This window comes from Anser anser, assembly GCF_964211835.1.
Source record: "Anser anser genome assembly, chromosome: 14".
Lineage (NCBI taxonomy): Eukaryota > Metazoa > Chordata > Aves > Anseriformes > Anatidae > Anser > Anser anser.
Window position 1 is genome coordinate 7,871,220 of NC_139735.1, and position 15,830 is coordinate 7,887,049.

At 40.6% G+C, this 15,830-nt stretch overlaps 1 protein-coding gene across 16 annotated transcripts in view; it reads left to right on the forward strand.

Moving 5' to 3' along the window:
- The window catches only part of SGCD (sarcoglycan delta), a 526,559-nt gene that overhangs the window by 432,574 nt on the left and 78,155 nt on the right, over positions 1–15,830 (forward strand). For all 16 annotated transcript variants that reach the window (XM_083798647.1, XM_083798649.1, XM_083798652.1 and 13 more), the window contains one exon: positions 10,226–10,327. In XM_083798647.1, the coding sequence (XP_083654773.1) occupies positions 10,226–10,327 (102 nt within the window). The remainder of the gene's footprint in view (positions 1–10,225; positions 10,328–15,830) is intronic.

A 15,830-nucleotide genomic window follows, 5' to 3' on the forward strand; every position in this document is an offset into this window, starting at 1 on the left:
GAGTTCTGGTTATGAAGAAAAAAAATGACATTCTGCCTTTATTTTCCTCAACAAGTAAACAGTAGGAAAATTGTCTCTCTGTTTTCCAGTTACTTCACAGCTCGACAAGTATAAACTACCATAATGATAATTTTGGAAATTATGTTAGGAAGTGCCGTCTTGCAGGATGGTTCTGGGCTCGAGCTGCTGACTAGCAAGCTCCTCGTTCCGTTGCTGTGTTATTTTCATTTTTCTGAAGACTGTCTTGAAAGCTCACTAAATGTTTTGAAGAAGACGAGGTATTAAGCGTAATGGATCTTCTGGAAAGGAGGCAGAGGAACACAAAAACGGGGGGAAAAAAAAAAAAGAGGAGTATATCTGAAATTAGAGTTTTTGGCATTTGAAAGTTGATAAAATTAACCAGTTGTTTTTCAGGAGAAGTATATATTTAGCTTCTTAGCCACAACACTGACATAAATGGCTGGAGAGAAACCTTGGGAAGCTCCTCCTTTAACACAGCTTTCTCCTGTGGCTGTGGGTTGATCCCTAATATTGTGCCTCAGTTTCCCCTAAGAAGGTGCTGCCATGTGAGCATGCACACAGGTAACATCTGCCAGGCGTGGATGTGAGGGCATGCATTAGCTGTGTTAGATGGCTGTATGGTAGTTCTGATGCTACATATTTAGAAGCAAGGAGTTTAGGGAGGAATAACTGATGACAAGTAATTAAACTGCTGCTTATCCTCTGATCCCTGTTTGAAAGGAGCGGATGCATACCGCAGATCTGACCACATTCTTTGCCCACCATTTACGCTGGTGAGCGACTCTAACCATACCCATGCATTTTGCTCTATGAATAGTTATTTGCTGGCGTTTGTTCAAAAGCAATAGAAGCAATATACTTATTTCTGCCTCTTTGGGAGTAGCGCTTTCAGTTCTTTCATTTCTTTGCTGTCCCCAGAGCCTCCCTGCTAACAACAATGTCATATACACACTGTAGATAAGTCTGGAAGACAGTTTAAATTATTTTTCAGTATATTCTGATAGTGGAAGAGCTAAATCATATATTTTTGTGTCAAATACAGCTATAAAAATTCTGTGGTGGTTCCATAGTAACTTCTTAACAAGGGGACTATGGATTCCTCTTAACACAGTGATTTTGATTCTAAAGCACATTTCTTTTTACCTATCTGTTCAAATAAATTGAATTTACCCTATATCCTGTCTCTTGCTAAAAGTATGAGATTTGATTAAAAAACAATAATCATTAAAGTAATCCCTGAAGTGACTCTCTATCAGTATAGTTGGAATCACATTTTAGAAGTATATTTTATTTTGTGATCTCTGTTTATCGTTTTGCCTGGCAACTTGTTTATTTTTTTGTTTGTTTGTTTGAATGCTGTTGCACACTGTTGAGGTCTAGGTTTATCCTAGTTATCCAAAGGCATCTAGAAAATATGCCTAAGTTACCTTGGAGGAGTTCCCAAGCAGCTGGAAGGAAGCACTTCCAGGGAGCGATTTGGGTGCTAGGTGGGCTCGATTGCCATTTTCTCTCCCCTGACTGCAGAGGTAGCCTGGGACGGGTATCTTCCAAACGCAGGGTCATCAGTGAACTGCCTTATATTAACTGAATCTGGGCTTGTAAATGATTACTTGAGTTGCATTGAAAATATTCCTTCACGTCATGATTATCCTACCTTTGGAGGTTGATGTTGCTATAGCAGCAAGTATATAATGCAGGTGCAGTGGCTTTTGAGAAGGTCAGTGCAACAGGCGCCTCCTCCGTCTTTCCTCGTAGTCTGTAAATCAGTTTGCTGAGATGGGGTTGTCAAATGTGCTGATAGACGGGACTTGCAAGAAAGGCAATGGCCCTGCCCCGTCTCTTTGCACCAGGATTTGTATTTCTGGTAGCTTGAGCGTTGGTGTGGACCTTGAGCAGGGTTTTGAAACCAGAGTGTGTTTGCATGAGCCTTATTTCTTTGAACAAACCTGGTATTATGCTCTAATTAGTGCCTCGAGTTGTTTTGGCACATTCATGTCAGACAAAAATGACCCAATAATTGGCCTCATTTTCAAGAGCTAACCTCCAGAAACTCTGCTGGAGAGCTGTTACTTCCTTTTTCAAAGTCAAACCTTAATCTGCCTGCTTCATCGCTGGTTGTTGGGAATTGCTAAATACTGGGTTAGCTAGAAAATCTTACTCCGGAGTGCAAATACAAAACCCAAAAGGAATCCATTAAGATAAAGGAGGAAAAAAAAATAATAATTCCTCCTTCTCCCTGGATACTTCTTCCAACAATATAAAGATAAGTGAGTTCTTCAATTCAGCCTTGGTGTAACTTGAAGGAGTGATGCCACAGAGAATGTTTTGTCCAAGATCTTTATAGTTTTAAAAAGGATGTGTTGATTCTTTCCTTCATTTGGTGATTGACAGACTATTGTAGTTCAAGAGAATTAAACCGGAATGTATAAAAACTGATTCTGCAACCCCTTGAACTCTACAGTGAATTTTACGTGCTGATTTTATTATTAAATTGCTGCATTATAAGGAAAGTACTTGTTCCTACGAGTATAAGTATCTTTTATTCCACTTCTGAGTGAGCACAAATTTCTGCAGGATGGGACTTTTCCCTTCTAATTAGCATAATTATGGTAATGAGCTAGACTGAAAAAGACAGAATTCAAGGGACACATTTGGAATATATGTTGACTATAAGATATTAAACCATGGTATTTATGTTTGAGCAAAAAAGCGGAAAAATACTCAAGAGAACATGGCTCATTTTATAATGGTTCGGTGCCAAAGTGCTCCATAACAGGGAGCTGGGAGGTATGAAAGGCAAATTTTGAACTCTTCCATGCTATATCAATGGAAAGGGAAATTATTACCCTAAAGAGGAATTTTGCCTGTGATGGTTGTGTTGTAGTAACAATGTTGGGATTCATAAGAGTTTTCCCAAAAGGTCTGCTAATCCTTTTCCCTGCAAAAATGTTCTCTCAAATGGAGTGGCTTATTTCATACAAGTCCGGATTTTGTTTTGCCACACATCATCATATTTTGAGTAAACTCACTAGGAGTTCCCTTTGAAAAGAAATACCTCCTGCCCAAAGTAGTTCCAGCAATATGCAATAAATCCAAGCTAAGCTTTCTTCAAGCACTGGTTGAATGATTTGTTTAGAAATTATTCCAGCACTAGTCTGGAGTTGTTTCAAGGGATGGGATTTAGAGCCTTTGGTCAGCCGTAACTTGTTCTTTCTGCTTTAGACTTTTTTTCCTAACTCCCTTTAAAGTCAATGCATAAGTTTCTTTTGCTTTAAAAGACAACTTGTTAGGGCTCTTAAAGTAATCATAATAAATAGTTGGTGAGTACTTAGTTAAAGTGGAAGGAACTGAGAGAGGAGAAAGGTGCTATGGGACCGTACACGTGGCAGCTGTCCCTAACGCCAGGATGACGTGCAGAGGTATTGTGTCGCCCGAGCACACATGCTCACATCTGTGAGCTGTCAGGTTGTATCATATTTTTCTCTGTGAACTGCTAGGGACAAGCAGATTACTGTGACAGTAAGCTAGATGGATAGATGGATACCGCCTTATTAATCACACGATGGATACCTGCCTTGTTAATTGCAATCTGTGTCATTTATTCTCTTTCGGAGAAAGCTGGAGGCGTGACTTGGGAACTGGATGTCAGCAGCAGCACCGCCAGCTGCTCCCTGCTGCCCTGTGTCCTCGTGCACACCATGGCACTTCTGGCTGTAAGGTCTGGGGGAAATGTCCTTGCTGCTGGCCCCATTTGCTTGGCAAGGAACATGGTGTGAGCACCCAGCATTGGATGTGAAGCTTGCGAGGCTGCCAGGAGTAAATTCAAGATTTTCTGCATCATAGCTCATTGCCCTGATTGTGAGACGTCCTCCCATTTCTTGCGCTCTCCTTGCTACATACCTTCTTCTCGTCTTCTGCTTCTTATTCTCAGTCATGCAGAGCAACTCACAAAACCAAGAGTTTCCACTGGAAGTGGAGGGCTCTGGTCTTTGTGTAGGCTTGGTTTGTGCTGAATTTTGCATTAACCGTAATGGTCTGCAAGCAGTTTCCTCCTTTTGTACCTAATTCCCTGGTAAATTAGCAGCCACCTGACTTCTGTGGAGCTGTCACAAATTACTTTATGCTTGTGAAAGTAAGTATAAATTTTTCCATAGCTGCTACAACTTTAACAGCAGCTTCTGGAGGTCATTTTCCTGTGGGTAACTCCCACACCTGGTCTTTGCTCATTCAGCTCCGTGTCTCCCTGTGACCGATTGCTGCAGTGCCAGAAATTTTATAAAGGTGTCTTCTCACGGGCTGTCACGAGCTTCTGGAGGGAGCCTTCTGTGAGCTAGCTGCTTGCTAGTCTTGCAATTTATAATGTTGTTTTAGTGCACCAATTTGCAGCGACGGTTTTAGCTGTGTTTCATCTGTCTCTCCCTCTGTCCCCGGGGTGGACACATGGACTGTCCCACGTTTATGCAAGGCACCCGGGGTCACCTTCCTTCACCCACCGATGTCTCAGAGCAGCCGTCCTGGACCGTGCTCATCACCTTTACATGGAAGCACAGCCAGAAAGACGCCTGACAGGGACACCTGCAGTCGATAAGGAGGCAGAACAGGGAGGTGAATCCCAGTTGTGGACATGAGGCTTTGCAGTGCAATTCAAAGCATATCTGTACATACAGGGATGTAACCATAGACGTAGCACTACATTGGTTTGTTTTTCTCTACTGTGCGCACAAACCTGAGCCCACGGGTCTCAAAACAAGGCCTTGTGACAGAGGAAGAAGCTGTCATGCTCTCCTTACTTTGGAGGTTATGTTGCTCTGGGCCATGCTGTACAACCAGCCTTAACTCTCCAGGTCTGAGGCTACTGAGGGGTGTTTTGTCTCTCTTGGCTTCCACAGCTAGAGACCAGGGTCCTGACTGAAAGAGCTAATTAAATAAAGAAAATGAGGAGAAGGAGGGAGGGCAAATCCTATCAGAGCAAGTAGGTGTTTGAGGCTGTGAAGAACTGACAGTGATGTGTATCTCTGCAGATCTTCCTTAAATCTGTGGAAACTAGAAACGTTTAATATCTAGTCAGAGGTAGAAGAGCACAGAAATCTTCCAGGTGAGAGAAATAAAAACAGGTCACTTGCATTTGCTGTTTTTTTTCCTGACTTCGGATGTATTGAGCTGTGTAATAAATTGCACATATCTGGAAGCGATGCAGAGCACAGCAATCAATAATACAAGCAATGATAATCAGGTGTTTCAGCCATCTGACATGAGCAGTCTCCAAAGATAATTCTCTCCCACAGGACATTACCAAACATAACTTCAGTTTATTCCCAGGAAAAGAAGCAAGTGCTTTCCTGCCATGCAGAGGCAAATCTCGTAAACAGTTTTGCTCCAGAAAGCTGAAAATGGATGGATGTGCAGGAAAAAGCATGAGGGGAGATGCTTTTTCACAAAGCAGCCCTCAACACTGACACGTGGTGGCCAGTGGTGGCCAGCAGACAGCTGCTGCTCACAGTGTTTGCCTTCACCAATGTCCCTAGAAAATCCTTAGAAAAAAAAAAATAAATAAATAAATGGCAAATTTGCCTTCTATGTTCAGAAATACCAGAGGAAGTGCAGAGCAGTGTGAGACTGAATTTATTGTTTGTAAAGAACAAAGCATCCTCGTGTGAAGGGCCACAGTGAACACATGCTATCACCACTTTGTTTCTTAACTAGGTTAAGCTATAGCAAGAGCCCAGCCTCATTTAATAAAGCTACACATGGATGGCAGACACCACTGAAAACTTCCCCTGTCAATATGTGAATGCAGCCCAGATCTGTGCAGGTTATGCAACTTTCAGGTATTTACCACAGCAATTATACGTCTCCGGTTAGATGGGCTGCTTTTTTTTTTTTTAATTTATTTTCTTATTTTTTTCTTATTAACTGAATTTTCCTGCTACTACCCATACAATTATAAACAAATTAGAAAGTAACCTACAGCTGTTAAAAAGGAAAACAAAAAAAGCTAGACTTTGCCCATGTATATGGCCACAGGGCTGACTACAAGGCAGCAAGGAGCCTCAGCATTCAGGTAGCATCAGTACTGAGCTCTACCTCTAACACCAGCACCATCAGTTGTAATTGGTTGTTAAACTGAACTCCTTCTCAAGCTAATAAAAAGCAGAAAGTCCTCTGTCATTCAGCAACACCAAAATGACATTTATGTTATTCAGGATTTTACCATTGCTGTCCCATTTTAACACAGAGCAGTCAGTGATAGCACATAAATTTTTATGCCTACCCATTACAAAGCATTGTATAAAAAGAGAGGTGGTTTAGACAATAAAGTTGATGTGAAAGTTTTCACCATGCTCTTCCAAAAAAGCTGAATAATTCAGAGCAGGTGGTAATGGAAAGTTCCTGACGCTGTGCCTCTTGTTTTCCAGCAGTTAGCCTGGAAGCTCCCACAAAGCTGGTTTGTGCCTGCACAATAAAGTCATTCATTCTTTGTTGAGGAGTCTACTAATAAAAAGGGGAGAAACCGAGGTTGTCAGATGTCAGTGTACCAAATAATCAATACCACATTGTTTTTTCTTATTCACAAACAACATAATGGCAGATAAGGATATATACCAATTGCAGACACAATGTTTAATAAAAAAAAGTCATGGTCTCTGTCTCTCTGGCCAGCTTTCTGCTATATTTTATAGGTCAAGGTCCATGAAATTTCATAGCACTAGTGCTTTATATATTCACAGTAGCAGAGTATGACATTTAGTTTCTATTAAACTATATACTTTAGGGAGGAGGAAGATGCTTTATCCAAAACAGCATGCAAGGTAGTCTTTCACACAAAGATTTCTTTCTAATGTTTCTGTATTTTGATACCTTTATATAATTCTGCAAGCTGCAGATTTTTTTTCTAATGGGAAATAAATTTATATGATTTAATAATGATTGTACTGTAAGAGGTTGGGATTATCTATTCACTTTTAGACTCAAATTACAACCTTTGCATGTTTTTTGCCCTGCTGATCCGGAATGTCACTACAAAAAGCTGTCATCTTTATCACAAGAAACATGAGCAGTAGAGAGTTAATGATGGTAAGAGTCAGTGCTAAGCATTGCATCCTGATCCCAAACACCAGTGAAGTCAGGAGTTAGTGTCTGGTGAGTGGGGCTGGAGTGAGAGTGTCAAAGGCTGAGAAGAATAACGTGGGGAAGTGCCTTATTTTCTCCTACCCAGTGTTTTTGTAAGAGCATGTGTCGGCTTGTATGACATAAATCAAATGTATTCTTGATATTCTGGTTGTAGAACATTGTTCCATAGGCATGTCAGTCTTTTGGAATGTATAGGACCTGCTAGATGTGAGCTATATGGCCCCTATGAGTGGTTTTTTATGTATAACAGTCCTGTGGGGGTACTTGGAAACAGAGGGTGAAGGAGAGAAAGGAAGAGGAAGACTTGAGAGAAAAGTGGAATAACAGATCTGCATCCCTACTCAGGATAAACTGTAGTCATGAGCTACTGAAATTGCGGGTTTGCCATAGCTTCAGTGGTGCCTTTATCCGTAGGTCCACGTTGCTGGTGGAGTATTGCCCCATGTCAGCTCAGGAGTGAGCCCTGGAAATGGTCAGGTTTGCAAATCCCAGGGATGGTCGTTCTTGCAGCTTTACATTGTATACACCTGCCCACCTGACCTGCAACTTTTCTAATGAAACCAGGGAAGAACCTGCAATGTGAAAGCCCTGAGGGCTTACCGAAATACATATTTTGGGAAAGAGTTTTTTAATTTTTTTTAGCAGTGCAAAACATGTGAGGGTCTGCAGATAGCTGTAATAATTCCTGCTCACTCAAATCGCAAAGCATACCGCTATCAAAATTTAATCTTGGCTCTTTGGTGCATAATCATATTTCACTCATTTTCCTTCGTACTTTTGCTTGAGATAAATGAACCCCCTTCTGTGCTACCACCAACCCAGAATTCATAAGCTAGTATTTTACACCTGGGAAGGGGAATGTAGCAACTGGCATTTTATGACCCATCTCTCATTCCCCTCCCTTCAGCAATCAATAGCATTTTCAGCATATGTCTCTATTTAAAGTTCACTTAGAGCTTTCAATTCAAAATGATATGACAGCGGTCAGTTCATCAGCCAGCACTCCTGAGCCTGCCTTTGTTCGTGAGACATCACGTTGTGGCAAAAGCAATCTTTGCTTGGCAGGGTACACCCTGGGAGCGATACTTCTTGCAACAGGGGAACCTCTGGCAAGTGACCAGCATCACTGCTGAGACGTGCTAAGGCTTTGATTTGTATCCCTCAACATTCCCATCATTTGGCAGTGGTTTATGCAAGTCTCTTTGGGTTAGTCATTCACCTCTAATGGGATTGATTCCTCTTGCCGAGCTGAAGGGGCACACACAGCATGAGGAGGAGGAGGTAGATGGGTTTTAGTTTTTGCAGCTGGATTAGAAAGCATTCAAGATTCACGTGCTGACCTCGGTGCTCTCTACAACCTCCTGAGGAGGGGAAGGTGCCGGTCTCTTCTCCCTGGGAACCAAGGACAGGATGCACAGGAACAGCACAAAGCTGCACCGGGGGAGGCTTGCACTGGATGTTAGAAAAAACTCCTTCACCGTGAGAGTGGTCAAACACTGGAACAGGCTTCCTAGCAAGGTGCTTGGTGCCCCATGCATTACAGCGTTAAAGTGGCATCTGGATTATGCCCTTAATAATACACTTTCACTTTTGGTTAACCCTGGCAGTTGGACTTCAGATCCTTGTAGGTCCCTTCCAACTGAACTGTTCCGTTCTGTTCCATTCCTTGCATTAGATTTGGTTTTGATTATATTTGTTTTTGCAATTCCCCCCACGCATCACATTTCTTAAACACACACGTACCCCTTTCTAAACAATTATAGCCTAAATGAATCTAAGTCCCACATCTTATTAAAAGTTGTGACTTTCTCTTACAAGCTAAAGGTGAAATATTTTTAGTTTGGCCCGATTCTGCTCTCTGCTAATCTATCCATATACCTGTCTTATTGCATAAAAACTGTAAGAAAAACTCATACGCAATTTTGACATATATTTTGTTTGCCATTATGGTTTGTCAGATGTTTCATTACATCCTGGACGTCCATAACTAAACAATTTCTAAAGAAAATGGACTATTTGTAGTCATCTGCTGGAGGCCTGCAGCCAATATTTCACGTCATTTGTCAAGAAGATTTCTTCCATTGAAGCACAGGGAGCAGTGGGGACTGGGGGAGCTTGGCACTGTGCGGAGCTGGGGAGTGCTGATAGCTCCTCAAATGAGGAGAGGAGAGAGATGCATGTTACATCTGTCACTTAATGCCCGATCGCTGGAACCTTGCAATGGTTATTCGAAAGGCAGGAGACCCAAATGTTCGGATTGCTGGGATGCGCTCAGGCTGTGCAAGAAGCAGAGGGAAGGCTAAAATCCTAACCTGATCATCTCGGGAAAGAAAAGTCAGAATTTAGCCCAAGACAAGAGAACAATCCATTAGAAAGATATTCCTGTTGTGTAGTTAACTTCTCCCAGAGCACGTATTTGCAGAAATGTATATTTTGATCGAGCTATGTGGTGTCTTTACAACATTGAAAGCACAAGAAAGCCTGTGAGACTTAAAACTAATCAACAATTTTCCGCATCTTTTTGTCATAAGCCCTAAGGACGTCACACCAAAGAGTCCATGTTTTGCAGAGATTTCCCCAAACACTGGGGGTCAGGTTCTATACCACGTTTTATTGCAGTATCTTACGTAGCCCGAACTTACTTTGTCGGTTCAGTGGAATTAATCACACATTCTCCATATGGAGTTCAGTAAAATTAATCACATATTCTTTGTATGGATTTGTCATGAATGAGAAGGTATATTAATATACGGGCACACGGTTAATATTCCAGTGAATAGTTTCCTGTTAAAGCAGAGCATCACTGCATCTCTTTGAGTAGAGATGACTAGCTTAAAAGAACATCTTTCATCTGTGTAAATGGTTTACTGGGGGGCATTGCAGATTGCTCTGAATGGATTTATTTTTTTCACAGAAACAGAGCTGAAAGGATAACACAAGTAATTGCATTCTCTAGTGCCTCCCAGTGCTTTACGTGTTCTCCTCTGCAGGAAAAAAATCTTTCATTTATTGTCAGCCTGATGAATTTAGTAATTGTAACTAATGGGGTTGTTTCTTTTTGTATGTGTTTTAGGATGGAATGGGCAACCTGAGAATCACGGATAAGGGTCTGAAGCTGGAAGGAGATTCAGAATTCTTGAAACCTCTCTACGCCAAAGAAATCCGGTCAAGACCAGTAAGTTGTCGGGAAAGGAATAATCACGTTTCTGTAGTCCTAACTGTAAGGAACCTTGAAGTGGCAGGGTGATACGGTTACCGGATAAATTACTTTGGTCATTCTATACAAATGTAATCTGGGGAGAGAGACAGTGGGTGTCCCTTGGGTACTTCATCAAGACACAATATCCTCTGGGCAGTTGCAAGGTTGATGTATGTGGGTTTAGTTTGTGTAAGTCACAGTTTAAATTATCCCAGGACCACTGAGATTTCACATTGTCTTTTGGTCTCCCTTTAAGATAAATCATAAGCAGTGCTCAACTGAAAGACCTAATATTTCTGAGGTACAGAGATAGCAGGCAGTTGTGAAATCCAGATTGCGTTTAAAGTTAGTCCTTCTCTGCAGAGAGCTGATGCCTTGGCAGAAGAGCCTGATCCGTTAGCTGTCACAATAAGCCCATACTATGTGCTCAGTCCTATTTCATGTTGTGTCTTAAAATTATGTTCAGTTAAAATTCAACGCTGCTCAGTGAGACTGCTTGACAAAAGTGGCAAGGATGTTAAAAACTGAAAATGAGAAAGAACCCAAGTGTGATTGAAATAGCATTTTTGTGGTAGCGTTTCATTGACTGTTAGTGCCTTTTGTTCTTTCTAATGCAATCCTGTTTGTCCTGAGCAGCTGTAACATAACTGAAAAGATTACATATGGTTTCCAGGATCCTCCTAAGAAAATGTCATCTATCTTGTTTCCTGATCTGAAGTGTTAATTTGAGTCAGATACCAACCTTCCATTTTGATAACAATGGCAGGTGGCTAATTAAATAGTTAACATCCTTTTATCTCAGCATTTCAGTGGTCTTGTAGAAGTTGGAACTTCTAGAATAATCAACATAACATCCAATACAATATCCTATTTAATTATTGAAGGTTGTAACCTCTCTAAGATGGCTAAGAATTGATTTCAACAAACATAATCATTTTAGGAAGAAAAGTTAATGAGAAAACGTTTGTATCTATAAATGTTTTCATCTCCAAATTAAAAGAGAACTATAAAACCTTATGTGTCATACACTTTTTAAGGTAAAGTGTGTGGAAAAGGTGCAGCACTCAATTTGATAAATAGACTGAAGAATTGCTATTTACATTTCTTTTTCTTTAGTTAGATGGCTAAAAATAATATTTGATTACTGAGAGAACTAAGAACCCCTTCTTGCTACTGGGAATTTACTGTTTACATACCATTGTACTGATTTACATTTTAATAAGGTGGGGGGACAAAAGGTGTCTCTTTCTTGAAGTTATAAAACTACTTTCCTCATCATTGATAGTTTAATGAATGCAAGGAAAAACAAATATAAGTTAAGGGCTCCGTGTGCTCCTTGCTTTATCCATCCTCCAGAATTAGTCTTATTTTTGCTGTTGCCGTGATAAGGGTCTAGTCGCAAGCCAGAAAAGGCTGATCTACATCCTAGTGAGTAGGAGCCTTTCTGCTGACTTCAGTAGATGAATCCTGGATGCTATATTAACTATTTAGTTGCATAAACCATGTGTGTAGTTTCTCTGACTCCTTAGTGGAGTTAAACTGGAATAGCCTGTGCTGGCTTTCTGGTTGCTCACAACAATTCTGGAATTATTAATGGACTGGGAGCAACAGGGACAATTCTATTGATTTCAGTCAAATTATGCTTCCTTGTGCTGTCCGTGAATTTGGCCTCCAGTAAGCAAATCAAAGGGTTGCATTCAAAGGATGATACTTAAAGTCTATTCTAAAAATATTATTAAATAACTAAAGCTTTATTTGTTTAAAGCACAGTAGTAAGACCCAGAATTTTCTTGGAGGGAAGCATAGAAGGAGCTCCTCATCTTGATGAGTATTGCTAAAATAAAGTGCCAAACTCAGCACTCACAAGTGCTGATGAATATCCACACTGATACCATAGTAATCTTCTCTGGGTTTTCAGAAATGCATAATATGGCTTTAAATGTGCACAGTGTAACAGAAACAATATGACAAATCACAGTAAAGAATATCTAAGAAATAAGCTGGCATATAGTATTTCTCTTATGCTTAATTAAACAAAGAGTTGCGTGCGGTAATAGATAATGGTTTTATTTAAAGCTCAAAAGTCTTTCAGACACTGGTCATTTACAGTGGATTTTCAGGAAAAAAAATAGCAACTTTGGTGTTGTTCTATGTTGTAGATGAAGGGGCTCAGTGAGCTCCATGGCATTGGTGGAAATGGCAGGGAAAGAATTGTGTTTTGCCATTCCATGACCTGACCTCCATGGAGTGGGTTTTCTAATGAACTCTAATAATTGGCGCAAGCCCGAATTTGTCACTGATCCCTCTTCTCCTCTTCTGTATCACTAAGTCCCAGGAAAGTGGTAATTAATATACACACAGACTTGCCATATGGCTAGGTGCCATATCTTCAGGTTTAAAGATAGTTTTGGATTTTCACTTCACATGGTTCTCTTTTTCAAACTAGTTCAGCAGGAAGGGAAGACCAAAGCATAGACAGGAGGAAAAGCTCCTCAGGTGTCATCCCGAGAGACTGTGGCTGTGCTGGAACCTCTGAGTTTCTATGATTTGTGCTTTAAAGAGCTGTAGCAGGTACCACGCCCTTTATCACCTTCTGGAGTGAGTGGTTGCTTTCAGCTGCTCTCCTTTTGGAAGGACAACTCATTGCAACTGAAATTACATCTGGGAAGAACAAATTTGTGGTACTGTGGCATGCAATTTATGATACCAATAAAGGTATCTTTTTGGCCTTCTCTTAAAAAATATGAGCAGAAGAATTGTGCCAAAGTGTTTTAGTCCTATACTGGAGATGTGGGCTTTAAAATCCCAGGCTTGAACTGGCTGCTAAAAGCTACTTCCAGCCAGTTTACTTCTGCATCACCGCTGCCTCCTGTCCCAGCAATGACCCGCCAGGCTCACTCACCTTTTCCCGCACCCCTTCAAGAATGACCCCAAATACCTCTCTCTTAGGAAACAACAGGAACAGAGACCCTTCTTGTTTTGAGTCCTGGCTCAGTAATGCATGGTTTGTAGTGCCTCCTGGATTAGGATCCTATTGGTAAACATGAGAGCTTGCAAATAAACACAGCCTTGTTATCACACAAGCCTGAAGTTTATCTGGAGAGTAATGAATAGTAACTGGTGGTAGCAGTATTTGCACCCTTGTAGTCTTGTTTTAAAGAAACAAGATAGATGCATTCACTTTTCCAGGAGTGATCAGAGCATCTTAAACTCCCAGTTGAACATATTGCACAGTAAACAGTATTTTCCATGCCACTTGCATGGAACATGAGCATCTTGCTGCCTTTAATTAGGAAGTTAACTGGACCATGAAGTATTGCCTGTGTAAATAAAAGTGATTTGTACTTAGTCAAGAAGGTGCATTAGGAATCCTCACGTTTCTTTACTTGCACATAAATTATGGAGATTATTAAAAATTGGAAGGGTCATCTATAAACCCATCTGTAGCTCAGCTGCACTGTCACTCTCAAAATGTAGCTGTCTTTCTAACTGTTGTAATTTATTGTGGACTATCGTGTGAACCATCTGCTCACTTATAAATCAAACAAACTTTGACTGAAAGTTGCACATACCAGCACAAACTGTTAATTTTATGTGCTGGAAAGCAATAGAAACAGTTTTGTGGTCTGCAGTCTTCACTGATTTAATTTGAATTGAAATTTTAAAATGGAAATTTTCCTGCTTCTGTCAACAAGAGCTGCTAACTAGTAGGTTCCTTGAAACTTACTATAAGCAGTTTTAGCTTTCTTTGGGGTAAATGTGTTGCTTTGAAGCTTGCCACTTCCAGGACTGTAAGTAACTTAAAAGGGGCAAGGCAGCAGGCGATGTATACTTTCAATTCCGATAACAATAGATATATGCTGAGATTATACAGGAAAATCAAGTGAATTACTTCTCTCAGGAACTGTGTGACAACCAATGAGATGATAATCTCAGCTTTAGGAAACAGAGAAAGATGTTGCTTTGACAGGTTTAGGATGTTTTTGCCCTCTCAGTGTTCATTTCAAGTGCAAAGATAGAAGAAAGAAACCTCGGTTTGCAAATGTTTACACCCAGGCTTAAATTCTCTTAGCCTGTATCCTTTTAAAGACATGATTACTCTCAAGCATTGATTTGTCTGATCAAGATCTGCAGTATAAAGCTTGACTGGGGTCCTGCCCTTACTGTATTTTTCCATTTTCATGTTGAAGTTCTGCTTCCTGTTATTTTAATCGATTGGAAGAAAAAAAAAAGGAAAAAAAAAAAAGAATTGAAAAGCAGAATCCCATACATTAAAGAAAAAAAAATAATGGAGCAAAGTAGCAAAGTAAAGTGTCTTTTTATATTTTCCCTTTTTTTTGGTAATGCCAGAGGTCCCAGTCCTGCTCACTGTGGGAAGAACCTTGGGACCAGGCACTGAGAGTGCCACTGAGAACCACGTGCTTTCAGTTGAAGCAAACCTGGTCCCGTTTGAAGCTAAATGAAATATCTAGTAACTGCCATGGAAAAAGGTCTGGGCCTGTCATAGCACTTGGCTGTGATTCTGCAAGGGCATCTGTTTGGCCTAAAGAATTCACAGTTGTGAATTAGGACTGATAACTGCTATTCCCTTTACTGGTGTTTAGTAAGTTCTCATCAGCATAAAAGCTAGACTAGTGAGTGCATAAAATATGTTTGTCTTTACTTTTCATTTTCCCCAGCCAGTATTTGAATGATAGAAATTTTGAAGGAAACTTTTAAGACTGATAAATAATTATTTTGCCAATGTACTTGTCTCTCTCTGTTCAAATCTGGAAGAAGAGTGGTGTAGTTTTAAAGCACAGAAGCAATTCTGTAATGCAGGTATTCTTTTGTATTATTTACTCTGCAGGTCTACCTGCCCCAAAGCTAAAAATACTTACTGAAAAACAATAAACCATGTATTTGGATTGCAAAATGACATGTGCCCTCTGTGGGGGTATACCTGCCTCACAGCCGTAAATACATATTTATAAACAGTATAAAATACTAATTGGGATTAGAAAGCAACATTTACCCATGAGGTAAGGCAATGCAAATGGCAAGATAATTGCAACTTTGTGAGATGTTCAAACTGTGTGGTAGAAATCAAGCTTTCAGTAAAGGCTCAGATAGATAACATGAAAGAAGGCTGCTTTTTTGAGGAAGGGGATGGAATAATGCCTTTTTTTTTTTCCCTTGTCAGAGTTTACAGAGCAATAAAAGGATATTGAATTAGTTCCTGATGATTTGGTCTAGCGGAGTGCTTAAGGATTTCAGCACGCTCGCTGAAACCATGGCAGGGTGGAAATGAAGTTTATCTCACCATGCTGCTGCCACTTAGCAGTCCCCGCGTACTCCCACCACCTCTTTGGCATTACTCCTGTCAGCGTTTAGCTATTCCCCCAGTGACCAGTTCTTCAGAGAAGGGAAGAATCTTCTCTTATGCACACCGTGTTATGAGTGTGCCTGGCAGCTCACAGAGGTGTTGGTCCCCCAGCAT